Source organism: Cyrtonyx montezumae, unplaced genomic scaffold (assembly GCF_038088225.1).
Source record: "Cyrtonyx montezumae isolate F1298 unplaced genomic scaffold, pur_monq_1.0 scaffold_4, whole genome shotgun sequence".
In the NCBI taxonomy this organism is placed as follows: domain Eukaryota; kingdom Metazoa; phylum Chordata; class Aves; order Galliformes; family Odontophoridae; genus Cyrtonyx; species Cyrtonyx montezumae.
The window spans coordinates 8,995,383-9,023,171 of record NW_027072045.1 but is presented as its reverse complement, the minus strand read 5'-3'; the positions used below and the strand labels follow the sequence as shown (position 1 = coordinate 9,023,171).

The 27,789-nt window shown below is 44.1% G+C and overlaps 1 protein-coding gene across 3 annotated transcripts in view; it reads left to right on the top strand.

The window, feature by feature from the left end:
* The window catches only part of RBM20 (RNA binding motif protein 20), an 87,399-nt gene that overhangs the window by 37,892 nt on the left and 21,718 nt on the right, over positions 1-27,789 (top strand). For all 3 annotated transcript variants that reach the window (XM_065746623.1, XM_065746621.1, XM_065746624.1), the window contains exon 2: positions 26,487-27,585. In XM_065746623.1, coding sequence (XP_065602695.1) covers positions 26,487-27,585 — 1,099 coding nt within the window. The remainder of the gene's footprint in view (positions 1-26,486; positions 27,586-27,789) is intronic.

Sequence of the window (27,789 nt, the reverse complement as noted above, 5' to 3'; positions counted from 1 at the left end):
TTATCACTGTTTCTTTTAATGCAGGTACTTATCAGGGACACTTTACCAGTCACAAAAAGGAAAAGACTTGTTTCTTACTCATTGCTCAACTTCAAGAGCATATTTTAAAAATACATGATTCTCATTCTCCTCTGTTTCATGTATTTTGTAAGTCTGTTTGTTGTTCTTTGTTCCTGTCTGTGACCATAAGACAATTGTTAGGAGAAGGGAAGAGCAACGTTAAGCACCTTATAAGCCATTTCCTCTTAGGCTACTGAAACCCATTCTGTGATAAATAGTAAGAGGACAACAGAAACCAGTCCTTGGGTTGTTGTTCAGGCTTTGCAAATGTGCGCAGAAAGCCGTGCCCTGTGGAAAGGCATTTAGGGGAAAGATCACTAAGATGCAGAGCTCCCTCCATATACTTCAGTAACTGGGATGCATACTCTGTTTGGATGCTGCAAGAAGTAAACATGAATGTACTGAACCAACATTTAATTTATGAGGCTATTGCAAACTGAGCTTGTCTAGCTGTGCTTAAGTGGATCCCTTATTACAAAATAATTGAAAGAGAAATAGCTTACATAGCACTGATGGGCCTGTGGACGATGAGCAGGGGGGGACTGATACTCTCAGTAATTTCAAGAAATGCTGTGTATTGCTGAAACCTTGTGGAAACGCTTTGCATGACGGGAGTCATAATGCTTATAGGATACTTTAACAGTTGAATTAGTGCTGAGCCCCATTAGCTTGGCTGAGCAGTGGATATTAGCACCAGGTGCAAGTTATACAAGGAAGCTTACCCAGCTTTGATGATAAGAAATGTACATCTGTCCCAGCAAGGGCTCTGCCTCTATGCTTGCAGGTCCCTGCCTTTCAGTAGGGGGTCTATTCACTTCTCATACCTTCAAGGTCACTCTTTGTTTTTGTATGATGCAGTGCAGTGTGTACGTCCTGTAACTTCTGTCTCTGCTCCCATGGCCTTTCATACTTTTAAAAAAGACAAGAATTAAAAGAAAATGTTATGATATTAAGGAATGAATGAGTAGCTCATATCTACTGAGTTTTGACTGCATAAGGATTATTTTTATTACCAATTTTTAAAAAATAATCCATTAAAGATCATTCAATAAAACCAGAAATAAGTGGGAACTAGTCCATTGTGTGACAGTGAGTGGGAGGAAGAGAAAAATGGGTATGGAATATTTAAAAATGAGCCATTCAATATTCTGTGGGTCTGATGCAGCCAGTAGACACTTAGCATTGCTAAAAATGGATAATAATCTTTTAATACAAAAAACCACTGTGCACAATACCAGCTGAATCTATTTCAGACGTCATGAACAGGGACACAAATGAATTGATCAAGGGAATGAGATTTGGTGGTTGCCTAGGGACTGTTGAGCATGACCTACTTCCCTTTGCAGAGGCATATGCTGGTTTATACGGGTAGCGCCCTGATTTGGCATTTCAAAAGGGTGAGATTTTGTCATTCTGTGGAAAATTTTAGAGCAAAGTTGATTGAGAGGGGAAAAATGTGAAATTAAATTAGGATTGGCTTGCAAAGTATCACTGGAAAATCAACAGGAACATCCTGGTTGGGAAGGTGGAAATAGAAGAACAGAATCCGTGGTAGATGGTAGAATTAAAATGGAGCACAATGGTTCCAGTGAGGAGCAGGACCCAGAATTAGGTAAAGAATGTGAAGTGGTTAGAACTGTTGGAAAACCACAACTGTTTATTAAATCCTTTATATTTTTTCTACTTGAAAAGGGGCAGAATATATCATGTAAAGCTGATACAGTGCTTTGAGGTCAGTGTCTAAAGAGGGTATGATAATGTTTATCACAGTAGAACTGCACTAAAAAACAGACCAGGTTGGTTAGCTGCACTGAAGAATCTGGAGAATTGGGTCCAGAAGTCTCCCAAGATTTTTGTCCTCTTATTAGTTTCAAAAATCATAGAGCATGGGGAGAAATTCAGACTGCTGAGAAGTGCAAATCATTGGAAAACTGTGACTGAGATGGTCTGTAGCTGTCGCCTCGATCACAGTATGGGTCGAATTGCAAAGATGTTTAAAATAAATACAGTTAGTAGGGATGAAAACAAAAAAATGTTTCAGGATGGAAGTATAATTACTTTGGTCAGCATAATCTTCTGCTAAAAGGTATTTGCTGAGTATTTTAATCTTTGAAATCATGTGTTAAAGGAGTTTTAAATAACACTAGAACATCTTCCATTTGTGTGGCAATTGGATCCTTGTTACTGTGGCACCTTCTAGCACCAAATCCACAGTAGTAAGTTTGGAAGTGGATAATTAAATTAGAATACCACTAAATGCTAATAGTAAGGGTAATTAGCCACTGCAGCAAATGAAAAGGAGATAAGACAATTAATTCTTTACCTCTTGGCTGACTTAGATCAAGACAACAGCACTGTTCAAGCTGCCTTGTGCTTTCGGCAAAGGGCATGGCTATGCCGGCTGGGTGTGTATCCCAGCTGGTGGCACAGGATTGTGCACTGTAACACAGTGGTTCTTCACAGCCATGAACCTCATGAAATGGATTTTTGTGCAGTGCCAGGAGAAGAGTTGAAAAAAGGTGAATGAGGTTGGGGCTGATCCAAAGCTTGCAAGGAGAAGAAAAAAACCTGAACAAGTAATTTCCAGTGAGAGATGAGAAACTTAAATTGTGTTTATCCATTGGGGAGGCAGTGAAAGGAAAGGTTTAGGGTGGGTGAAGTATGGTGTAAATATCTTGTTATTCCTCACTGCTTTCCTCCATCTCATTTTGAATTACTGTTCATGAGCAAAGACTCTCTACGAAATCCTGCTTCTGTTCCTTTTAAAGTCACTGGAACAGCTTAATCACCGATAGTCAGAACTGAATGCTATCTCTGTGCTACTCCATAGTGCCCTTTTGCATCGCCAGTACCTGTGTCATAATTAAAACCCTGACGGGTTGGGCATGACTCTGGTTTGTCTGTCTTGCTGAAGCAAAGCGAGCACTAGGTGAGGAATGCAATGATATGTGATGGCTCAGATATGCTGTTTTCCAGGCTCTCCAACAGGGGCTAACTTGCAGCAATGCCTAAAATAGAATTGTCCACATGCTAGCAAGCTGCCCGCCATGAGGTGCAATTTGAAAGGTCACAAGTTGGTGAGTTTGCCTGAATCATGTGTGTTGGCCACCTGAGGATCGTAGACTTCTGTTGTTTTCGCTCAGGACCAAGATCTTTAGGTTCTCTTAAGGGCATTTGCATTGGACAAGGGGACATCACATAAATACTGTATATGACTCAGCTGTTGTATGTTGTATTTAATGTTGAGGAGGATCATGACTTAATGGAGTGTGAAGAGATGCTTATCTGGCTCATTTTGTTCATGCTGGAAGATTAGCTCCTCTAAACCGAGCATGTCTGCATGTCACCACTGGGATTCCTGCTTTCTTTCCTGAACACTTTATCCTACTGTGAGACTGGAGTAAACACTGCTCAGGAGGAGGTGTGTAAATATATCTTACTACAAAACTTCATTGACTTGAAGGGACAAGGGCCTAAGTCTACCACAGAATGCCAGTGGAGCCTGTATTGGAAGTGGTAGAAGTGGTTATTTGAGTTACCCCACTGGCTTAAACCTGTTGTTAGCCCACTGAACAGTGGCCTGGGTGAGTAAGTGGGGAAGCAAATAACCACAAGGATTTCTGTTAAAGTGTATCACAGCTTTTCCTTTGGCACGTTTTCAACTCTAACCAAAGGTGGTAATGCTGCTTGAAAGATAATGTAACATTTTGTGAGGAGATTTTATAAAAATTCAACAACAAAATTTTAAATTTATCTGTCCAATCCATCTTTCATTTCAGTATGTGTGTAGAGGCATATGTGTATGCTGTTTGGACCACAGTCAGCAAGGTTTCTCTATACTTCAGTTAAACCAAATTGCACTGAGCTGAGTGGGGTCTTTAGGCTGAGATTGATGCAGTGGTAGTGGGGTGGTTTGAGCTTTTGTCGAGGGTGGTAGGCATTGGGAAGCATCATGAAGGTGGTGGCTTGGCTCAGGGGAGGGATGAGAGGTGAAACATTGACTCTTCGTCAGCCCAGTGGGTGAGCTGCAATTCAGACCTTCGAGACCTCTCACAAGTGCAACCTCAGTGCTCTCATTCAGCTTCTTGAGAACATTAAAACCTTTTGCGTACTTCCCTTTCTCATAATGTTTTGTAGGCTTCACGCAAGCTCTTCTTCCTTGTGGCAATGCTGCAAACATCTGAAGGAAGAGAAGAAGATACGGGTATCTAACACAGTGGTAATGGGGCTTAGATCTGAGGTTGAGCAGGCTTAGGCGGTGAAGGTGCAAATCCCCTGACCTTCAGGGAACATCACGGTTTTACAAAGCTTTGTCCCTCAGAATGGCTGAAGCTTTTGAAGGTAGTCACTGCTGTGTTGTCCACAGCTGCACCTCTTGTTCTACGCATATAAACACCATTTTCCAAATACAGTCTTTTTAATGTGTTTTGTATTGTATCTTTCAAGGTGTGAATTGTATCCGTAGTTTAAATTTATGTAAAGACACTTGTGTACATGTGTATATTTCATTGCAGGGACTTTTTTTTTTTTTGTGCAATTTCCATTCCACTTCTACAGTGTCTTAGAAGTACTCGTCCTGACTTCAGTTTCTTGCTTCTGGATACATTGGAAAATATAACGATAAAGAAAATCTCTATTAAAGTTTTCTGCATAGAACGCTTCCAGAGCTCAATTTAGCTTCATGCATACTCTTCTTATCAACTTGGAGTGGGCTCAGCTCTTTTCACCATTCCAAAGATAGAGGTCTTGTTATGGGACCTTTAGTAGGTGTGTTGTCAGAAGGTGTATGGCTTTTTGCTGCCCCTTAAAAATTTCTTCTCAACCTTTTTTTCTGGGCTCAAACAAATCCAACCTGACCAGATAATATGTTAGCCCATATTCATGGCGGCTCGTGTTTTGCTGTTAGTAGATAGCTGTGTCATTCCCTTCCATTCCTTCAATAAACTGCTGGTGGATCTTCCTGTTGGGTCTTTTGAAAGGTAGAGGTGGTCAGATACATGTACAGAATACTTCGAAGCTATGAGAGAGCAAAAATGAGTCTACAGCATCATTGAGCTGAAGAGAAGATGCATTGTGCTTAAGTACTTTCACTCACTTCATGCAAGTCCCCTGCTTGAACAGAGCAGTCACAAGGGCAGTGCTGTTTGTTGGTTGTGGTGTAAATCAGTGTCCTTAATGATCCAACACCCCGGAGCAACGTGGAGGCAATTGCAGCGCTGCAGGCCAATTGCTCTTTGCAAGCCATTCAGCTGCTGCTCATGAGAAACAGAACTGCGGTAGCGGTTTGATTGAGTTTTATATAATTGAAGCGTGGTCGGAAGACATTTCTGGTCAGGCTTTGAGTCCTGATGATTTCACACTTCCATGCTGCACCGTGCAGATGCCAGGATACTGATCTGGAATGCTGGCCCAGAATTCCCAGAGGGCTGGTGCTCAAGTGCAGGATGGAAGATACAAGACTCCTACAGATGGATGCAGGGTGGTTTTTAAGGCCCTTTTTGGAGCGTGTGAGCTGGCAGCAAAATTATTTTGGAATGCTGTCTGGAAGAAAGATGTGATACAAAACAGATTTTCATGTGCTGTTATAAGACAGAGTAATATTAATCGAATTTAAATAGTATCACCTAGCATAAAGATTCTGTGCTTCCTCACCTCTTTTTATGAGTCTCTGAAACACAACGAGGCATAACTGTGTTTGGAGAGGAGTTTTGCTCATGTGATTGATAGTGAGGAGAAAGTACTTGCGGGACTGACTCCTTCATGTGTGGATGACACTTCACTGAAATTACAACCACTTAAATGATGGTAAACCTGCTCAAAATGCTGGTTTAGCATGTCATTCACTTTGGACCTGATCCAAGCACCGGTCAGGGAAGTGGAAATACTTACTCCAACTGGTGTTCTGAAGCAAATCCTTTATGAAAATGACTCTGTTAGCTTGTTGTGGCTGCGTGTGGCCTATAAGGCAGCTGGGAGCTGATGTCCATAGGTGTAACGTGACTTAGCAATGTACCGTACAAGAACTGGGACAGGGGGCCGTTTAAAGTTTTTAAAAGGGCATCTTTCTCAATGCTCAAATATGAGTGTTCCAGAGCTTAAGTGAGACTGAGAGCTCTGCACAGGTTTTGCAGCAAGGGGTTATTTTTCTGTGGCAGAAAATCTAAATAGAGATAAAATTCTGTGTCTCAAAGTGTTGTCCAAGTCACATGCTGCAGCTTGCTTCTCAGTCTGGTAATGCTATTTGACATACCATCAGCCACACCAAGTAAGCTTTCTTCCTTCCTTGCCCTGGATGTGTCAACACATTTACAGCTGTGATTAAGAATCCTCTGTTTTAAGTTTCATACATTTTTGGATTATATTACACTGAAACAAGCCAGTCCTCATTCGAGGGTGCACAATTGCATGAGCATCCCATGCTTTTCCATAATAGAAGAGCTTTAAGAATGAGCCTGGTGGGAAATAAGAAATCCATACTTGTGGAAAGCCATACTTGTGCACACCTAGGAAAAAGGTTGATGAGAAAGCAAACAATGAGCTGCAAATGTATTCACAAATATTTTCAGTTGTGGAGGGAAGCCAGAGGGTCGGTAGCCGTGGCAAGATGAAGACTTACTGCCATCTACTGTACATCTGGTTATGTATCATAAAAAAAACAAAACCGAGACAAGTTAGTGTATATAGCTTTGAAGGGGGTTATTGGTTAGGATTTAAGTTGTTATGCCAAACTGCCATCAGGGTTGTCAGGTTCTGTAATGGGCGTGCAGTGGTGCAGGGCTGGAGCCAACACGTGGCTGGGAGGGTGCAGCCCTGTGCTCTCCTGTGCAGCATTAATGCTGCAGATCTGTGGGTTTCCTTAAGGCTGTGGTCCTACAAGTGCTATAGTAAAGTGAAGCAGCTGTCACTAATGGATCTGATGATTGTTGTGTTCATAAGGTATGTAATTATTGTAGATGCAGCTGCAGGTGTGACCTGTTAGCAGATTTCTTTACTAAAAAGTATTTTTCCTAGAAGTGGGAAACCTTAAATTTTCTATTTGTCACAATAAGTGGTAAAACACTGAGTGGGAAATGATAAAAAGTATTGGAATGCTATAGCAGGGAGGGGAAATCTGAATAGCAGATTCCTGCCAGCACCTGACCTACGCACACAAAGGAGCCACAATCTGTGACTTGTTCCTGCAATATCTATTCCTTAGCCCATAGCTGATGGGGTTTCTGAGCATCCACATCCTGCAGGGAGGGCTGCAGGTGTGATCAGGAGCCAGCTCTACACCTCTGCGCTGCCGGCTGGGTGCTGGAGAGGCAGAGAAGCAGGAGGATGCTCAGATGTGGGTGCTGCTGCAACAGCTTTCCTTCTTGGGTTACTTTGTTTGAACTTCTGCTCAATGAGTTCTTGTAATCTGAGTGAGAGAAAGTGATCCTCCAGTATTCATGCATCTTTATGTCAAAACCATGCATAGTTGGCTTGCAGGCTGTTCTAGGCAGTGGGGAATGCAGTGAAATGACAGAGGAGACCCCCCAGCCTGCTTCCCACATGTCTTCAGCTGTTTAGGTACAATGTTATTTGGGATCAGAACTTAAAGGTTGGTTTTATGCAGAGAAAATAAAGCCTAGTTTTGCACTGGAAGGGCAAGAATCATTTAGGGAAGGATGAAAAAAGCCACTTCTGCCTTTTGTTTCTTCCAATACTGTAATTTCTAATGAAAAATTCGTAGAGATAGACTTGCACGTGGCTCGGTGTGCTGCCTGCAGCATGAGAAGTTTGAATCTTCTGCTGGTTAAGATTATTCTGCCATACAGAACCTGTGCTGCTGCTCTGTACAACTGTGCGTTACCACAGTTCTGCTGCATCAGTTTCACTTCTGTTACTGTAAAGCTGCAGTTAATTCTGTTGCATTTCTCTTTTTGCCCTTTTGGTACTCTTGTACAATGGTTTGTCCAGCAGTTCTCTGCAGTTAGGGAGCATTTTGGCAGTGATTAAATGTCTGTTTTCTGACTGGGGCTGTGTTCACCTTTTGTAGTGCCACGTGATGTAGCTGTGCTATTTGTAGTCCAGAAAAAAAGCACACCGGTAAAGCATATGTAAGGCATCTTAACAGAAATCCCACTATTTCTACAAAACCAATCCTGGGAGATTAATGAAGCGTTCAGATCATCATGAAGGATGGTGTGTGAAAAGCAGGATTTTCTGGCTGGGTGCTAATCTGCTCAGCTTTGTCATCATTAAGGCCTTTTTGCTGTAGTACTGAGGTTTAGGTGGGAATTATGCAATTCCACAGTTACTGTCACATTTTTGCAATAGTTTGCTCTGTCAGATGAACAATTCAGTTCCAACAGTAAGCTCCTGAAATAATAGGACAGTAATTCAGGTTGCAAGTGAACAAGAAACACTGGAAATACTTGTTCCGGGACGCCATAATTTTCACTGGACTATTCCTTGTCCTTGATATTTTAATGGCATTTGGATTTTCTCATTCAAAACAGCAGTGGGAAATGCAGTCATCGGGGAGGGGGCTCTCCCATGGTAAGAGCCCTTCTGCTGCTGCTGCAGCCCTTGCCATGCACCCCCAGGTGCCTGTGGTGCCCTGTGGGTGTGCCTCATCCAGATGTAGAACTGGGATAAGGATTTTTTCCTTGCTGGAATCCGGCCTTTGGCAGGAGCTGTGGGCAGACAGGTGTGGGCACTTTGGAGCTGGCTTTAGGTCTGTCACTTGATAGAGCTGCTAATAAGCTGTTTTATGCTTCCTTGCTGTAGTGGATGATGTTGTAACTCCAAGGATGGTCTTGGGTTTCCTTTTGGGAGTATTGTCCACGGCTCCTCGAGAAATCTCTGTGCAGGATCTTTCATGGAGCTACAGTTAAAGCCCCCTCTGATGTTCACATAGAGTTCTCCTTTTACTAAGCCGGAGTGCCCACCCAGAAGCTGGAACACTCAAGCATAATGTGCTGGATTATTTCCTTCCTACCTGGTGGGAAGGAATTCCACAGCAGAGGTGACTGCAAGGAGGGCTGAGCAGAACCAGCACATGGTGCTCCTGGTGAAATGCCCCTCTCCAGCTGAGGCACAGCTGGAGCCATGGGTAAGCGACCTGGTCTCGTAGTGGGTATTGGATGCGTATTTGAGGAGCTAACTGCAACGAGGAGGTCTTTCTTTATGTATGTATGTGTTTTAAATATGTTTTACTAATAAATCAGAAGATGAACCTATATCAGTTCTGTGTTATTCTTAACACTACATTTTGTCTGATTTTAGTCTTATCTCTGCGCATTTGCTTATGTGCAAATTTCGGACTAAATCTTGTACATGCACTGGGTGAACGTTTTCGGCATCTCCTCAGCTCTCAGGTGCATAACAGCAAATTCCCAACAGCATCTGAGTCTGTACTGCTGAAATCAACAAGTGTTCCATCTTTGGAAAGGGTAAATGGTGGACCAGAAGTTCAGCTGGCAGCGCTTCCTGTATTTGCCTTGATTTTCTAAGTAAGTTGAAAGCCACAGCAAAACATATTGAACGTTAACTTTGAACAGAAGGACAGCTAAGAGTGTATCCTTCATGCCTTGGGGATTGCTGAGCTGTTAGAAGAGGGAGGACACCATCAGATGGTATGAAAGGGTGGATGTCCCATTAACTGAGACAGGAGATGTGTGCTGACATTCTAGCTGTAGCATGAAAGGAAGTATTGATAGAGAAGAAGCAAGAATGGAGGGAATGTACATGGGTGGCAGGGCAGAGAAGAGGGCAGGCAGATGTGAGGAAAGCATGGAAGAGGAAGGGAGATGGAGGCTCAGAGGTGTGGGCACCTGTCTGGACTTCAGCAGCCTTTTGCCTGCTCTGGATTTTTACTGAAACTTTTTTTCAGCTTGGTTTGGGAATACGTTATGTTGACTTCATACAATTTTCTACCTGTTTTCTCTTGTACTACAGTATCTCTATCTGTCCCTTGTCGGTTCATCTTCCTTTTGCTTGATCCACGGACAGACAGAGAATACAAGTGGGCTTTACTGGTTTGTTTTAATCCTGCTGAGAAAGTTTGATTGGAGAAGGTGGCTGTGAGGCTCCTCCTGCCGTCGTGGCATTCTGGGGTCGGACATCCCCATCTAGTGGTGCTCTGTACTCATTCACGCGGTGCTGCTAGGGCAGAGGGATTTCCTAAAGGAAATACGAAAAGGAAAAACGTTTCTCCAGGAACTTCTCCTGCTCCTCCCTCTGCCGTCCTGTTGGGCACTCTTGGCTTGATGCTAAAGTCCGTGGAAGCAGAGCTAGGATTTTCAGCCTTTAAGTAATTAATTTCTCTCTAACTGATTCATACAGAAATGTAATTGCATCTGTGTGAACAGAGCTATGTTGCAGGCACTAATCCTGTGGGCAAAGACATGTCCCATAAGGTACAAATATCTGAGCGAGATTTCTGAGAACTCGCTGCAGTTCTGCCTTCCTCAAAAGAGTGTTTCTTGTGTTTTGTGCACATTCATTTTTCATAAGCTCTTTTTAGTGGAAGTGCCCAACCTAGGCACTTTCAGTTCCCACTTCCAGCAGAACTGGTTCCACACTGCTGAGTGTCTGCTTTTTTGTTGTTGTTTTTTTATTTTTCATTTCTGTTTTTTCTATTCTTTCTTTCCTTTTCCCCTTTAAGCTGTTGGTAACCAAAAAGCCATCGGGTGGCAGCATCAGCCAGTGAGTACCCAGTCAGCTGCTGAGCTGAGGGTGGGAAAGGACAGGTTTCTTTATAGGGAAGGATGGATCAATTTGCATTTAAGAGACTTTAAGTTCAGAAGTATATTCTGAATATGTTTAAAAAAACCCAAAAAACAAAGAACGAAAGCAATGTAAAAAAGGCTTGGCAGTAAGCAGTCAGCTGGTGTCATTGCTTTGTTGTTATTAAAGGAGTTATTCTGACACCCAGAACTCAGACTGAACCTTCTGCTTTCAGACAGTGCCCTTCTTGCTCAGGTTTCTTCAAAAGTAGAAGTTTTCATTTGTAATCCTGAGATAGTTTGTTTTTCCCAACTCCCTGCAAATGGAGTGCAGAAGTGAGCAGTGCTGAGGGTCATTGGAGCTGCTGCACCGAGCTGTGCGCGTTGTGCTGTCAGCCTTCAGTGCATCGCAGCTACGTATTCACTTCCCTTGTATCCATTTTTCATACTGCAGTGCTCACGTATGTGTTCAGCTTCATGGCTGAATAATGTGGTCAGCGAGGACTTGCAATTTAGTTCTACGCGTAGAAGCAGCACACGTTGAATACTGCTATGTTCATAATGATGTAAAAGTTTTGAAATGGGCCTTCAGGGTCTGTTTCTAGCTAGAGCTGTATTTTCTGTAGTGGTTATTTCTGTAGTGGGGTACTGTGGCAGCTCAGTTATAGACATTTTCACAGAACTGTTCTTTACGTTCTCATTAACTGTCCACACTCTCATTCTAAATTCTGTCTGACCAGGCTATAAAAGCCACGGGCACATTTTGACTTGTTCCTAATATCCTCCACTTCACAGCCGCCATCTGAATGGGAACATTTTGCGTGGTACCAAAAAAAGCCACATGATCGTGTTGTTCCTGCCTTGCTTTCAAGCGTACCAGATAATGCCACTTGTTTCAGCTTAGTCACGTCTGGGGGAATGTCAGGAGTCCGCATCACATGAGCTGCTCCTCAGGTTTCCTGACCTATATCAACATGCTTTCCTGGGGAGAATGGGGGCAAAGATGTCGTCAAGTGGCTCATGCTGTATGTTAGGATCAGTGTTTAAACCTTAGCCTTATTCCTGGGATTTTCCTGTGATGTTTCACCTGTACGTTGTGCTGATTTATGTGAAGATATTGTATCATTTGTTTTCTGCTAAGGCGTGTGTTTCAGATGGACAAATGTACATTCATACCAGCCTTCCCCTGGTGGTTGTGGTGTGCCTAGTGTGGGAGAAGCACCCTTACACCTTGTGTGTTCCCTCCCACATTTGTGTGCCTGTGATGAACGCACAGCACACACAAGCTGGAGATGCCCCAGTGGGGCAGAGCTTTCAGCCTGTCTTCCTCAGCAACACTTGCTGATGTTGCAGCGTTCACTGTGTCAGTTGCACAAACCCTGGGAAGGATGAGATGGGGAGCCCCAAAGGCTGGAAGCACCCAAACCATTGCCTTGTCCATTCAAGACAATGTGGCATTCAAGACAATGGGCTGTTGTCTGATTGCTCTGCCTCAGGCCGAGGTGCTAGCTCTGTTCCTAGGGTCAGGTCCAGATAAAAAGCTTGTCACTACTGCTTCCTAAGCCCTACAGCGTGTTCTGTGCCTGTCCCATGCCTCCTTCCCTCCCTGTGGTGCATACAGGGCCTGCCGCCTGCAGTGCCCATGTAAGGAAGGGTGACACTATCTTGTTGACATCGGCTAATCCAGCCAGGCATGCGGAGGGGCAGCAGAATGTGATGCTCACATGTAGCATGGCAGATGGCCCTCCGGACTGGCTGTCTCCATCACACCCCCGGCACGGTCATACAAGACAGGGAAAGACCTTTTTAGTGTACCTCTGCACAGCCAGCAGAGCTGCTGAGGGGATGGGCAGCAGTGATCCCAAGTGTTCAGCCACGCTCATTCCTAGGGGAGAATATTAATGAATTTACCCTGTGCTGCAATAGTGGCTCTGCAATATTTACTCTTAGCTTGTACAAAATCCGTGCTTTGTGTTGGTGGAAGTGGCTGAGCAGGGAAGGAGGTCTCGCAGTATACTCTCCTGAGTTAGTGAAAATCTGGCTGAGCAGTTTTCTTTTCCAGATGCATGGCCATGTGGGACAAAAGGCAGCTAAATATTTCATTAATGAGGTTTAGTTAGTAGTGTCTGGGAAGCCTATCCTAATGCTGGAGTGGACAGCAGAGGTTATTGTATAAATGGCTCTATTTTAAAGGGTGACATGAAGGAAGCCTGTCTAGGGGTAGTGATGCTTGATTTGCCTTCTGTGGACAAATCAGAATGAAAAGCGTGTTGCTGACACAGAGACCACAGGCTGTGAATCAGAGCCACAGGGCTTGACCTAAGGCTTAAGAATTTGGACAAAAGGGAAACTTCAGGACAGATCTGTTGTTCTGGAGGATCTTAGGTAATGCAAACACCCCTCCAGAAGCTACTTCAGATCTGTGTACTGCTGTGCTCAACACCTGTGCTCACTTCATCCATGCACCAGATTGCTTCCCTGTGTGATAACAAACCTCTGTATTCACTGTGGGCTGCAATGTGAAACCCAGTGGGAATGAGAGAAAAGGAGGAAAACAAATATGGAAGCAGTTCACTCTCCTCTGCCTGCAGATGGGAGCAAGACGTCAGTAGGGCAGTATGACACTGAGGTCTCGTCCAGTTACACTTAGGGGATGTTTTGACGCTCACAAAGCCAGGTTTCACAGCCCCAAAACAGAAAGTAGTAGCTGGCCCTGAGAGCCACACAGTGCAGTCTGGACAATTTATAGCAGCAGTCCTTGGATGCTGCCAGCTTCTGAAGCCTTCCTCTTTTTATTTATTTATTTATTTATTTTTTCGAGCAACTAACTTAAAAATAAGTTAGAAATTCTGATATGGGCCTGTTTTACCATCTACTAACAGAGGTTGCATCCAGAATCCTAGATGACTAATGAAGTTGGTCACTGTTTCTTGATCTTACTGGAAAGCATTTATGGATTTTGGATGGCTTTGTTTGTGGTTCACCCAAAAAATTGATGTCCAGCCACACCAGCATTATGAAGTCACTGTGCTTCTGTGGGGCATTCACAGCCTGTGTTAGGTGAGGTATGGATCTGTAAGACAGTCCTGTTTTCCACCTCTTTTTTTTTTTTTTTTTTTTTTGAGAGTAGAAAATGCTGCTCTACTGCTGCATATTTAACTTTAAATTTTGAGCTGGATTTAAAAGAACTTATTGGATTGTTATAGTGGGTCCGATGGTGAAACCAACCACAGTGGAATTTGCCAGCATCCTGCTCCATGAGGTGTCACAGAAAACGTGTCCACTGAGCTCATTTTTGTGGAATACATAATCTTTTCCTCCCCTCACGCTGTAGGTGGTGAGGTTTGCAGACTCGAGTTCCATCTGGATTTCAGGATGTATTGTTTACTGAATAATCTTCCCTGAGTGGGATGCTCCCATAGCTGGAGATATCTGTCCAGATTTTTTGGATTTTGCTGTTTAAATATTCAAATTGATCTGTCACATTGCTGCTTGGCTTCCATCAACACATCTGACTTTTCAGGATGTTTTCCAAATGACGCACTGGTGTTGCTTTGTAATGGTAATACTGTGATCCAGAAACTCCTCAGACAGAGAACAAATTCTATTTTCTTTCTTCTTTTAATGCTCACTTAACAATCTTTTTTTTTCTTTCTAATGCATTAAGATATCTAGAGTCCAGAGATTATGCTACGGGATTTATATGAAGAGATTGACCTCTGAATTAGAAAGTTGTGCCAAAAGCAATCCCACAAGTGGAGTGTTAGTGAATAAAATTTCCTGAAAAGCTGCACTACAGTACACACAGTTCTTCAGAGCTATTATTGCCATGGACTTGATGATTTCTCTCTATGTGTGCCATCTGCTCAGTGAGAATTTGTTCTCAGCTGCATTATTTCATTTGTGCATTTTTTTTTCATGATACAAATGGTCTGAATGATCTTTTCATCTCTCTTCTAACATTCCGAGATGGCCGGGGGAGCCTTTCTGGTCTCACCAGGCTGTGTGAGCATCGAATTACTTCAGCAGAAGGCATCAGGTGGTTGGGAGCCCATGCGAGTGCCTACAATGTGGGCATTGAGAGGAGCATGTTGTTCCTGTCCCAGAACAAGAGGCTCTCTGCTGAAACGTAACCAGCTGAGAGCCTTCACCACCTCTGATCTCTCTCGATGGGATTTAATTCCACAAGTAACGTTTATTTTTTGGTCATTTTTAGTTAAGGTAGAGAAAAGACAGGAAGGGCACATTATAGCGAATGTTGGCTGATTTATTCTCGACAGCAGGTCTTTCTGCAGCAGAAAGGAGGACTAGCCTCTGGTTTTCTTTTTCCCTCTTTTTTTATTTTTATTTTTTTCCCAGCTCATCAAATAGATGAGGCAAGAATATGCCACAGGAATGTGATTTGCCAGACTGCAACGCCGTTGTTCTGGGGCAAGTTCTTCCCCTGAGTGTGAAGTGAAACACAAGTAACTGATGACAGGTTGGGGAAAAGCAGAGAGAGGACAGAGGGAACCTTTTCCCCTTCTGGAAAGACTCGACAGCGTGCAGCCTGTGTGCTAGGCAGCTCTTTCTGGAATCTGACTGCCTGCATTGCTCACCTCGCTTTCCTTCCTGCTCCAAGGCGGTGGAAAAAATGCCAGCCTGTCTGCTGCCGGGGTGAGCTCTGCACCGCAGCCTGCAGCCCAGTGCGAGCCACGTGTGGCAGCGGTAAGGATTAGCTCTATTCCTGGCTGGGAAGGTCCCGCGCGGTTCCCAGGCTGAGCTCGCCATATGTGCTTCACGTGGCCGTCCTGACGGTTACGTGGAGAGTTCAGCTTCAAGTGCAAGTTGGTTTGTGTTTCTTCATTCTGGTTAATGCAACACAGATGCGGAGGGCAGAGTGAGGGCATCTGTTGCAGAGCAGAAATGCAGCGGGCTTTAGTAAAGCCCCGTAGGTTGTGCTAATGCCTTCTCCTTCCCTAGAATTTTCTGCTGTTTCCTGATAGGAGTCACATGTGTGAGGGGACACCCTTGGGCCACCTGTTCAGCGCCTTCCCCCCTTCAGACAGTCTTTTTCATCTCTGAAAAACATGGCTTGTTCGTTTGGAGAAAAGGCAGAGATGTGGACAGTGGTTTTGTCATTTGGAGGCATGGGAAGAGTGCTCTGGCATAGCACTTGAAGAAATAAAGGAAGAGGGCATGAAAGGTGATCAGATAACCTGTGTAGAGGCCCCCTTGGGCTTCTTTGTGTGTGTGTGAATCATTGTAAATTATGTTTTTTTAAAGGTAAGATGCGGGCGTTCACAAGCTGATTCAGTTTGCGGATTGCTTTAGTGCAAAGTGATTTTGGAAATGACATCTTCCAAAGAAGGGTTGTGTCATGCACGAAGTGACCTGCTACTGCAAAGTGTTCCCAAGACTAATGCTATTAATTGCAACACACAGGATTAATGAGCTGCTGTGGTGTCCCAGGAGATTAGTTGCTGTGAAGAGAGCTCTGGCTGCCTAACGGGGCCATGCACCCCAGGCAAAAACCAGAACATCTGACTTATTTTGATCTCCAGGCATGGGAGAGCAGCTAGTTTATATCCTAATTGAAGGGTACGCTATTGAATGTTATAAGCAGGACAATAGCATTTTTCCTGTCCGTTTTTTTTCAATTAATCCTTAAATAATACCAAACATGGGAAAGATCGGCAGTTCTAACATCCAGATATGAACTGTAGCATACTCTGTGTTAGGAGTGTGCAAAACATTGTCTTGAAAAGCTTGAGAAGCACGGGTTGTACAGGTTCAGCGCTGCTGTTGCTTTGCTTCAGTCACTGCAGAGCACGGGCACAGCTCCACATTTATATGTGTCTGGGGCAATGGATGAACTCTGGACAATGGATTTCCTTTCCTGAGTTTGTTATGTTTCTGAGATACTGGTGTAGCAATCACATTATCTCAAATACCACCACAGTCTTTCCCCAGCCAGCCTAGGGAGGCAGGAGCCTCCAACCGCTTAGTGGTTAAAACACAAAGTGTTGAGCGAAACTGTTATAATTTTGTCTTGGTAATGCTCGTTGCCTTCCAGAGCGAGGGCTCGTTCTGTGTCAGTCCATCCCTCCCCGTCTTCCAGTCTTTCTTAGCGTGGCTCATGTTTTCCACAGCTCGCCTAATTAGGCTGTGACCCTGTCCCCCATAGGATCCCGTGGAATTACACTGTGCAAAAATGGGATTTTGGTGTTGATATGTGAAGAGACTGGGACCATATGGCATAAACATCAACTGATATTGTTCGCCATCAGCACTTGCTGTGTGTAATGCAACAAGAATGGCTCCCGGCGGCCACGTGACCGCCTTCCACTCCTTCATTTGGACTGGATAGCCTTGCCTTTTTTTTTTTTTCTTTTTTTTTTTTTTTTCCCTCCGTTCCTAAAGTTGTGACTTTGTGGAAGGAAGCTCATAAATAGCCGGCGTGCAGACAGCAGGTAGAATGTCAATGGGATGTTACGGGGAGGCATGTGCGTAACGCAGATATCGGCGCCCGGCCCCGCTTCCTGCGCACCCGCTCGCGGCTGCCCGCAGCTCTACATGGTGCAGAAAGGTAAGAGCGTGCAGCACCCCAAAACGCTCCCTGCCCCAGCAGTGACTTGTGCTATAAGGCTCTTGGTCGCCTTAAAAGTTTGATTTTAAGGCACAGTGCTTTTCGTAACAAAGTGCAGACACAGGCATGCGGCTGCTGCCCTGGCTGCGTCAGCTAACTTGGATTTCAACTCAATGATCCGATCTGTTTTGTACAGTAGCTTCTTACACTGCTCAGCTTTTTCTAATACTGGGGCTCTTACACTTTAAGAGACATTCCATATCTAATTGTATCCTATTGATTTTCCATGGTTAACCACTCTGTAATAAGCCTCAAAATCTCTGCGAGGAGTCCAGAAGCAGAATTATAGCAATGTTATTTACAACCAGTGGGCAGAGAGTTATTTCTGAAAGTTAAAAGGGGTCCAAGTGTCAAAATATTTCAAGGGTTGAATTTGGAAATGTGTTCATTAGCCTGTGAATAGAGTTTCTTGGAGCAGAAAGAAGGGAAGAATAAGAACTATGTTATTAGTTGTATTATTAATGCTTTTATATATTTTAATGACTTTATATAAATATATTTAATAACCAATATTAATAACTGATTAGTGTGCTAAGATAGATGTTTATTTCCAGAGATAAATAAGGTAATTTTAATGAAAATCAGTGCTTCTTTGGTGCGTTTTGTTTTTAAGTGATCACAACTTTCTTGGACATCTTCACACTGGAGCAAAACTGAACCTGATTCTGAGGGTTATAAGATTAAAAGATAATGGGTAGCACCAGGTGTAATGTAGAATATGCAAGGCAGCAGGATCAATTAAAACCCAATACCTTAGTCCTACACATACAGATCATAGCCCTGGGCACGGCACATGCATTAAGGTAAAAAAAAAATAATAAAAAAAAAAGGAGCAAGCAAAAATAAATGGAAATAATGCCTTCCTGAGCCAGAGAGCAGTGGCTGACTGTTTACACCAATGCTTTGGTCAGCAGAGCTGGACAAATGGCCGGCTGAATGGAGGGGATGGGTTAATATCTTCACACTTTTTCTTTCCTTGCAGCTGCTGCATGTGGTGCTCCGAAACCTGATATTTTTTATCAAAAAGCAATTCTTATTTTCTGTCTTAGTGTACTAATCAATTTAGTGTAGCGCTCAAAATGTATTGTCAGTTACTGCTAATTAATACTGAAGGCAGGCAAAAAGGGAGAATAAAATAATTGATGTTAGTTAACATGAAGCGCCTATCCCAATTTTGCTTCCTTTGCAGGAAGCTCTTTTTGTCCCCGTTCAAGGTTTGAGCACTGACCAGTTTTATGTTCTGTTTCAGAGGGCAGACTTGAGTGGCAGTTAATTATTCAAGACAATAAATTAAATTTCTCAAAGCCAAAGAGTTCCAGCAGTTCTGGCATGGGCTGCGTCCTGCCAGGAGGGACAAGCTCAGCTCTGATTCATACCAACTGTTGCGTTTCAATATAAAGTGAATAAATAAAAACTTCCAGGTATCTTTCAAGATTCCCATTCAAAATTCTCTAGCACAGAAATGTGGACGTGTTAAAGAAAAAGTGAGCGATGTCCATTGTAAAACAGATAATGAAAGCTTCTAGGCCAAAACGTCCTGCATATTCCTGGTGTGGAACAGTACAAATATTACGGCCTAGTATTAAAGTCTGATTTGAAAGGCCACGTGAAAAGAGAATATTTTTCTTTGTTGTTTTATGTTTGAATTAAATATAACCAAAATGGGATGCCGGAGCCGTGCTCTTGCTGCACTGAGATCGGCAAGGCTTTGCAGCCCTCTCAGTCCCAGCTGGGTGAGGTCTGCGTTGCCCGACCCGCGTGCTCCATGCTATGGTGCCCAGTGACACGTGCCATTTAACAGCTCTCAGGGGAGGTGGTGATATCTTTTAATTACAAAATAATGACTTAGTTAATTAGTGATGACTTCCAGTCACAGACAGTGCTTCTCAGCTGGCCCAGGGTGCAAGGAGCAGAGCTCAGACGTTCGTGTGTCTTCAGCCGCCCACTCTGCTAGTATTGAAAGGGCCCACCAGTGCTCTCCTCATTAATTAATTTACAAACACAGTATTTCATTGAACTTCTCAAATACGTTGTTAGAGTTAATAGTGGAAAATGAATGGATAAAACAGGTAATTTAGAGTATATTTTTTTCATTTCTTTTCCAATCCTTTTTCCAAACACAAATGAAACCACTCAGAAATAAAAAGGTCATTCTTAGAACTTCAGCATTTTGCAGTTGTATGTCATTTTCCTGTCTACGAACTGAAGGTATTAGTTCCATAAAAGGGTTTTTATATTGTCTTCTATTACTGTGAAATAGATAGGCTTTATTCAGATAGGAATTATCTGCCTACCACAGTACGCTTTCTACTTTTAACATACAAATTGAAACTGCTGTGCTTCCGAGCACTGCAAGATATCGAGACGCTCAGGCTTGTTGTTTCTGTAGCGGTTAACAATACCATGTGGAAAACATATCAGCAGAAAGTGTGGTGAGATACTACTGTAATGTCTTTCCTAGTAAGCACAATATGTCAAGGTTATTTTCCAGTTGGGCATTTGTCCTTATGTAAAAAAAATCTTTGAGGGAGTTTCTGACTTTTATTATTACTTTTTCTTTATTTTTAGGCTGCATTTTCCTTTTTCCCTTTAATGTTAATGAGCTTTCCAGATCATTTCTTCTGTTTTCAGTGCCAGCTGGGAGCGCTGAGCCACGGCAGAGCTGTTGCCCGTAGCTGGGACGCTTCTGCTGGAGCCGCTCACACCCGTACCAGGCTCAGTCCTTGCTGCCCCCTGTCCCAGCCTCTCTGATAGCACTGTGGCTTTGCTGTACTACATTTTCTCTTGGTTTTTTTTTTTTGTTTTGTTTGTTTGCTTGTTTTTATTTTGTGTTTTGTTTTTTCTTCACTCTCTGACCCTCAGTCTCTGCTCATCTCCTTCCTCGGGCATGGCACGGTGCTGGTACAGCAATGTTTTGGGGACCCTCAGAGTCCCTCCTTGTGGGAGCACAGCTGAGAGCATCTATCTGGCCTGAGGACTTTGCTCCATCGTGGGATTTGAAGCTCTGATCTGGTGCTATAGCCATTTCTGGCAACTTCTAGAATACATTTAACGTACACTTTTAAAATGCGTTTCTTTAAATGTATTAAGCAAAGAATTGCGTTTCCTTGGGAAGCATTTGCAGGTAGATGGCTGCAGTATAGCTGCATGAATTTGTCTGGCTCTGTACAGAAGTTTAAAATACAAAGCAGTGCTGCTGTGTACACGCTAATCCTTAGAGACCTTGACATGTCATCATAACCAAACCGCATTTAAATGTCCTGGAACAAAACAGCAACTTCAGCAGCTTCCGAAAATCCTTCCCCATAACCTTGGGTTCGTGCTGGTTGCGTCCTTTATTTGAAAATAGTTGAACTTTGCTTAATCAAATATTTACAGAGAGATGTGTTGCAGGAGGGAAAGCAGAAGTAAGTGTAATATGCAATCTGGACTTCCATGAAAATAATAAATTTATTTCCAGTACTGAAAAACGATATACAGTAACAGGGAGAGGAAGCACAAGGGCGACTACAAAATTCAAGGATACCTGATTTTGTTCTTCTAATGCTGCAAGTACTAATTGCTGTCTGTGACATTGGCTTTGGCATTTGGAAATGGCTAAACTAGTAGAAACAAGTGTTCCTGAGAAGAAAACAAAACATAAAAGTCTGTTTTAAACAGAGGTACAAAATATCTCTCCCAGAACTATAGGAGTTGATAATAAGAAATCTCACTGTGAATTGATCCAGACTTTCACTCTTGCAGCTGTAAATGAGACAGAACAGTGTTTTTATTATTCTTGTTTTAATTTTATTTTTAGCAGAGAAGAGTGTGGTCTCTTCAGCTCAGAAAGCAGATCCACAAGGTGTCAGAGATGTCTTTCAGAGGAAAAATGGAAAGACACGTCATGGTTCCCTTCTTGGGGACTGCCCTTACTCTATTTGACACTTTCATTGATGACTTGGGTGAAAAAAACACCCATTAAATCTACAGCTAGTGCCAAGAGGAGAGGATTTACAAGTGCTTTGGAGGCAGCGTAGGAATCCAGAGTAATGCCGACAAACCGGATCTGGCATAACCTGGATGCAATATTGATGAGGGCAATGTGAAATGGTGACAAAAAATCCACTGGACGTTCAAAAAGGGAAGGCACTGAGCTGGCCATCCATGTGGAAAGTCAAGCGGGGCATCAGCGATCCTTCCCAACCAATGTCTGTAGCTTGTAGCTGGGCAACAACTTCAGGAAAGGGGTTGGGTTGCACTGCTGCAAAGGAAAGAAGTTTGGGCATTACAAACAAATGCAATGTCCAGAGAAAGGAGGAAGTTGGAGAAGTCTCACTGAAGCAGGTTCCTAAGAGCAAATGAGTACATCAGGAGCCATTGAGTTCAGCTTGATGTCACCTCAGAGTTAGTCCAGCCATCCTCCTAGCATCACTTCCAGCTTTGCATCTGTGATTACTGTTGTTATCTGAGAGGTAGCTGCTGTGTTTGCCCCCAGATCTTATCACTTTGCCAGTGAAATTTTCTGTTTTCTCTGCATATAAACAAAGTGAAATAATGGTTTATGTGCAAGTTTCAAATGAGCACAAAGGTCTCTAGGTACGAGTCAGGCACTAAATTCCCATCGCCTTTGTAAACCTTGAGCACAGCAGATCTGTGAAAACATTTTACATTTCATCTTCCAGCTAACTGTTGTGTTGTGTGATTGTCCAGATAATAGAGTTTACTATAGCCAAAAATATGCAAAACTCTCTTGGCAAAGTACATGTATACTTTGGCTGGAGTTTTACTTCAGTCCCTCAGTAGTATAATGGAGAGCTTTAAATATCATTATTTGGGATAAGAGTGGTTTTACTTGCAGCTTATAAACATATTAAAGTAGCTTAAGGTTTTTAGTGCTCCTTGTCATTAGCTGAACTTACTCTGAAATGTGATCTTTTTTCTTTTTTTTCCATCGGTTCTAACCAAAACTCTGCCAAAAAAGTTCTGCAGCAGATGGTGTCAGAGCTCAAATGATGAAAGTGGAGGGCTTTCCTCCTCTCAGAAGACTTCCTCATCTTTTCTGAACTAGCAAGTCATTTCACTAGAAACCAAAGGAAATATTTCTTGTGGAGATGCAGAGAAAGAAAACAGCCAGTCATCTGTTAACAGCCAGCTGCAATCTGTGGTACAGGAAAAGGGCTGTGGCCATTTTTAACCAGTGCGACAGCCTTCCTCGGTATAAGTGCTGCTTTTGTTCAACAAGCACAAATGAACGTAGAACCCATATTCTTAATAAGATCAGCAAAACAACATGCTGTAAAATACCGCTACCGTGATTACATGTTCTCACATATGCTTTTGAGCTGAGCTTGGTCTTCTGCCAGCGTTTGAAGTGTGACTTTGCAGTTCCCTTGATTTCAAGAGTCTGAATTCTATCCTAGGATACAAACACACTCCCTGAGGTGCTGACAAATAGGGCATTTTTTAATTTAAAGGTGGTTTTACCCGTAATGTCTTATCAGCTCTATCTGCATAGAATGTGATTTGTTTATCTTCAATTTTTTTTTCTCTTTTAGTGTGGCAGCAATTGCTTTGAATGAGTTTAGAGAAGGCAGTCCTGTGCTGCTTGAATAAATGGTGCATTACAGGGAAGGGATATTCATGCTTTTGCGTAACAGTCTATTGTTGATTTTGTGCTCAGATAATCAGAAAATGGTTCTCTTCGCTGTGTTCAAGGGTATTGAATTAAAAATTTCAAGTTTTCTGTTAGGGGAATTGACTCAGAAACACTTTTGATGGATGAAAAACAGCTTGCTGTTGTAAGTCGTCAGAAATCCAGTATGGGCTATTGAAAGGCAGTTGTACATCTGGGCTCCTTAGATACCTTGAGATGCCTGTCTACTTTAGTTCTGAAATAGGCACAGTAATGCATAGGCCTGGAGAAAAATGCACTTCTCAAAACATTTTGCAGTGAAAAATAGTAACGAATTCTCTCACAGAGATTTTGATGGGTCAGTACAATTATACATAAAGGCAAAAGAGCTGTGGGGCAAGGGGTACAAAATCTTAGAAGCTGTGCAAGATTCGCAGCAGTGGATTAGTCTGTTTCAGAAGAATTCACATTAATTCCTAATGCAGCATTTCAAGTACTTCTGGATAGAAATAATTTCTAAATAAGTAGCTGAGTTCGTAACTTTAATAGTATTTATTTATTTATTTACTTTCTATTTCTTGGAGGTGCCAGTCAGCACTTTAAAATCCTGAATTTTGTCATCTGGGAATGAAGCTCCAGCTTGTTGGTCTGTTGTGATCGATGCGTTCTGGGGTCGGCCTTTTCATCGCTCTCGCAGACAGGATTACTCCAATAATCCAGCAGTCTGGATGCTTTACCTCCAACGCTGTGTGCTGCTCCGTGCTCTTGGATGCTAAAAGCATAATAAGGATTATGGGGGTAGCAGATGGGCAGAATTGATTTATAGCAATATGGCCTTGCCAACGCTTGCAATTTCATTATGAATATTGCAGCAGGCGATGCACATCTTCAGCTCCCAGAGCTGTGAAGAACCTCTCCTGGTGCGTGGCTCTCTATTAATGAAGAGAACCACTTCTGTTAACCTTTTACATGGCTGACCTTACAAAGGGGAATGTTTTGCAAGGAGGACAGAGCTGACTTCGACTACCACAGGCTTGGTGGGGAGCGAGGTTTGTTTAGCAGCAGCCCCCACCCTGAGCAGCTGGGGGCTGCATGTCAGTAACCTGAGGACAAGTTGAGGTGGGAGCTGTGTGTATACAAGAGGCAAACAGCCCCATGGAGTGCCAAAGCTGAATGCCATCTTCATGTTGGGTTTGCGGTTTTCAGTGAGTTAGTAAAATTGTAGCAGGATACTTTGCCAAGTGGTGTTATCGAGTATGTAAATACAATGATTGTAGAACAGAAAGAGGGAAAGAATTTTTATAAGCTGTGCGTAGCCGTCCTGCATGCCTCTTACAGCTTGTATTTCATAACATAACAGAAATCCTTAAATTTGCTGCTCTAAGAGATGCTCTAAACACAACTGTCTTCCTGATCTCCCATCTGCACATTTGCTTTTCCCACTACCCCACAACCATGCTATTCCTTCTTCAGCTTGATTAGATGCTAAAATATTCAGTTTCTGCTGTGGGAGGATAAAGTGTGCAACCTGAAGCACCCTGAAATCTGGAAATGCAAACCAGACAGCTGAAGCCAGGGCTATTCCCAAAACCAGCAGTGCATGGGAATGACCCTCTTTGCTAACTCTGTCCCACCATGAGATGCTGGGGGGCCTGCAGCTTCTCCTTTCAGCATTTATTTTCCCTCAGTTGCCCACCACCAGCCTGTGTAGTTGGGGTGAAAGCTTTTATAGCTGGGGTGCTCTGGCAGTGAGTGCTTGCATGCTGGGGTCAGACAAAATACAAAGCTGTACAGCAAGTCTGGGGAAGCTTGGGGGCTTGAAGTAGCATTGTGGGAGATGTGGGTTCACATGGAGGGACCTGTGCCCACATCTGCAGGCAGCCACCAGAGCAGGGATGTGCAGGCTGCTGGACAGGCTTGCAGCACAGCATGATTAGACGGCTGGGAACAGCAGTCCTCTGCATCTTCTGAGCCTGAAAGCACTACACTACTACTGACGACTTCTCTGTTTATTTTAGAGCCACCGGGCAGCTCGTATTGGCATGGTCTATAAAGCTTTTAAAAACAGTTTTACAGCTTGCTCAGTGTACAGAAGTTAGAAGCAGCTATAAAATTGAACAGTAGCTGTGAGCGTGGTAAATCTGAATGCTGGTGGCACAGTGTGGGATCACACTGTGTCCCCTGGCAGTGACAGCAGTGTGCATGCTGTGCTGATGTGGCATCCTCTGCTTTCTGAGCCCCTTGTGCTCTGTGGGGCTCCTCTGCAGCTCTAGGGGACCTTCAGCACCCTGCAGGCTGAAGTTGCCACAGCCTCATTCTTGTTTCAGCTGTACTTGCACCCTGACTTTCATCTGTGGTCAGATTTGTAGCAAACTGTACTATAAATGTGAATCAGAGAGAGGGATGGAAGCCACTTGGAAAACAAAAGGCACCTCAGCGCAGAAGCATGCTGGTGGCAGCTTGTGCTGACAGCGAGTCTCATCATTACATAACGATGCACTTATCCAAATGGCATTTTGTATTTTTGGAGACAGATGTGCCTTGCAGTTGCTGGTGGAAGTGAAATGTTGAACACGAAGCCCATTCATTTTCTCTTAGTCATACTTTGGATTTAAGCAGATGTTTTCCTAATTTGTGGTTTTCAAATGTAGCATGCTGACAAGACATTTATCATTAGCTACAACTTCATCCATGCAGTTGAGCAAATTGGCTGATTATTAACAGTGAGCACTGCGTGGCTGTTGATGCGTAGCCCCTGCTGCTTTGAAAGACCTAAATCGAAACTCTAAAATACAGTTTTACAATATAAATTAATTGAGCTTTGGATCGCATCTCTGCTACTTGAGTGCTCTCTGCTCTCATTTTCAGGGCGAGCAGCCATCTGTAATGTGTTGAGTCGCTGTGCCATGTGTGAGCAGAGGTTCCTGTGGGTGTAGGAAGTGATGGCTAACATTTTTCTGGTGGGGGCATGAAAATGGCTGCTGGTATCTGTCATGATGTGCAGGGAGAGCACAGCCGCTTCTTCCCGGTGGGAAAAGGTGGTGCCGGTCCCACCAAACATAACAGTAACATCATAGCATGAGCCTGAACAGGTTGCATAAAACAGTGAAAAAACAGAGATTTGGGGATGCTCTGGGAGGGCTTGTGTTGCCTCTGCTCCTCGTCTGCTTTATGGGTGTGAATTATATGGAACTTTAGAATGAGCTGAAGGACTGACCTAGAGGGTTAGTGAGGGAGGATTTTCAAGAGAGATCTTTGATGTACTTGTCTCCTTCATAACCTTTTGATTGAAAATGGTATCGTAGCAGAGTTTTGAGCAAAGGTGTTGGATTATGGGCCTGCACTGCTGACCACCGCCATGGCTGCCTCTGGGTTTAGATGAGTAAATCTCTCACAGTGACAGCTTGTCTCGTGCTGGGCTATAGCAAGAGGTGAGCGCAGTCAGATTTTGTGTGAATTCAGCTAACCTAATCCTGATCCTTTGCAGCGCTGCCAAGCTCCTGGAGAAGAGCCCGTTCTCCGTCAGTGCCCCGAGCCCCCTGCTCCCCTCTCCGGCCAGCCTGCAGCTGGCCCAGCTCCAGGCGCAGCTCACACTGCACAGGCTGAAGTTGGCTCAGACCGCCGTCACCAACAACCCGGCTGCCGCCACAGTCCTCAACCAGGTGCTCTCCAAAGTGGCCATGTCCCAGCCGCTCTTCAACCAGCTGAGGCACCCCTCTGTGATGAGTGCTCCTCCGGGACACGCTGCAGGTGGCCCTCCGCCAGGGCCTGGCATGGCCAGCACAAGGTTCTCCTCCGGCGGCATTGCCTTCCCTGCACAGAGCGCAGGAGGCAGCCTGGGGCCCGTGCAGGCCCAGGCCCCCAACGCCATCGTCATGAGTCCCTTTGGAGGCGTCATGGCTCCCACCTCCAGCCAGCAGCCCGTGGTCGTTGGACTCGGCAAGGTGGGCCCCTCCGCCACTGCTGCCACAGGGGGGTTTTATGAGTACAACAAGCAAAATGTCACCACCCCGCAGGCTTATGCCTCGGAGGGGGATCAGCCTGGTTTCGGGGCTCACTACGAGGGGCCTTTTGCCCCCACCGGCCCGATGAAGCACGACACACCAGCGGGGTTCCAGAAAGATGCCTATGGGGCAGCACCAGCCTTCCCCGGTGACCCTCACACCAGCGCTCATCCAAAAGGGGATCCCGGCCCCGTCTTACATGGCGCAGGTACAAGCAACCAATGGGAAAATATCCCGAATTTCTCCAGCCAAAACAAGTCTGACCTCCTGCCCAGCGACAGCATGTGGCCATCATCAAGCCAGCAGCCCTATGAAATAAGAAACGAGCTGTACAACCCCGAAGAACCGACACCTGACACAAAGTTTAGCACAGCCGCTGCCCCGGCGTTCGGCAGGCTCAACAATAGCAAGCAGAGCTTCAGCAGCCCCAGGCTGAGGCAGAATGAGGAGCTGAGCACTGGCACACCTGACCTGCCCATGCGGTCGCTGCAGCCCCACGAGCTGAACGACCTCCATGGCGTGGCTCCCCTCCACTTCCCCCACGTCTGTGCCCTCTGCGACAAGAAGATCTTTGATCTGAAGGTGAGTGATTTTAATGCACCCAGAGGCACGTGTGGCGTTCGGAGGGGTTTCCCTGTCTGTCTGTCTGGTGATTTATCTGTCTGCCTGTCCTAGCACAGCCGTGTCTGTCAGCCAGGTCAGCCTCTGTCACAGGGAGAGACGCAGTTTCTCTAGGCAGTTTTGTAGGGCTTGGAGGGAGCATAATAAATCTGTTTTGTGGAAACT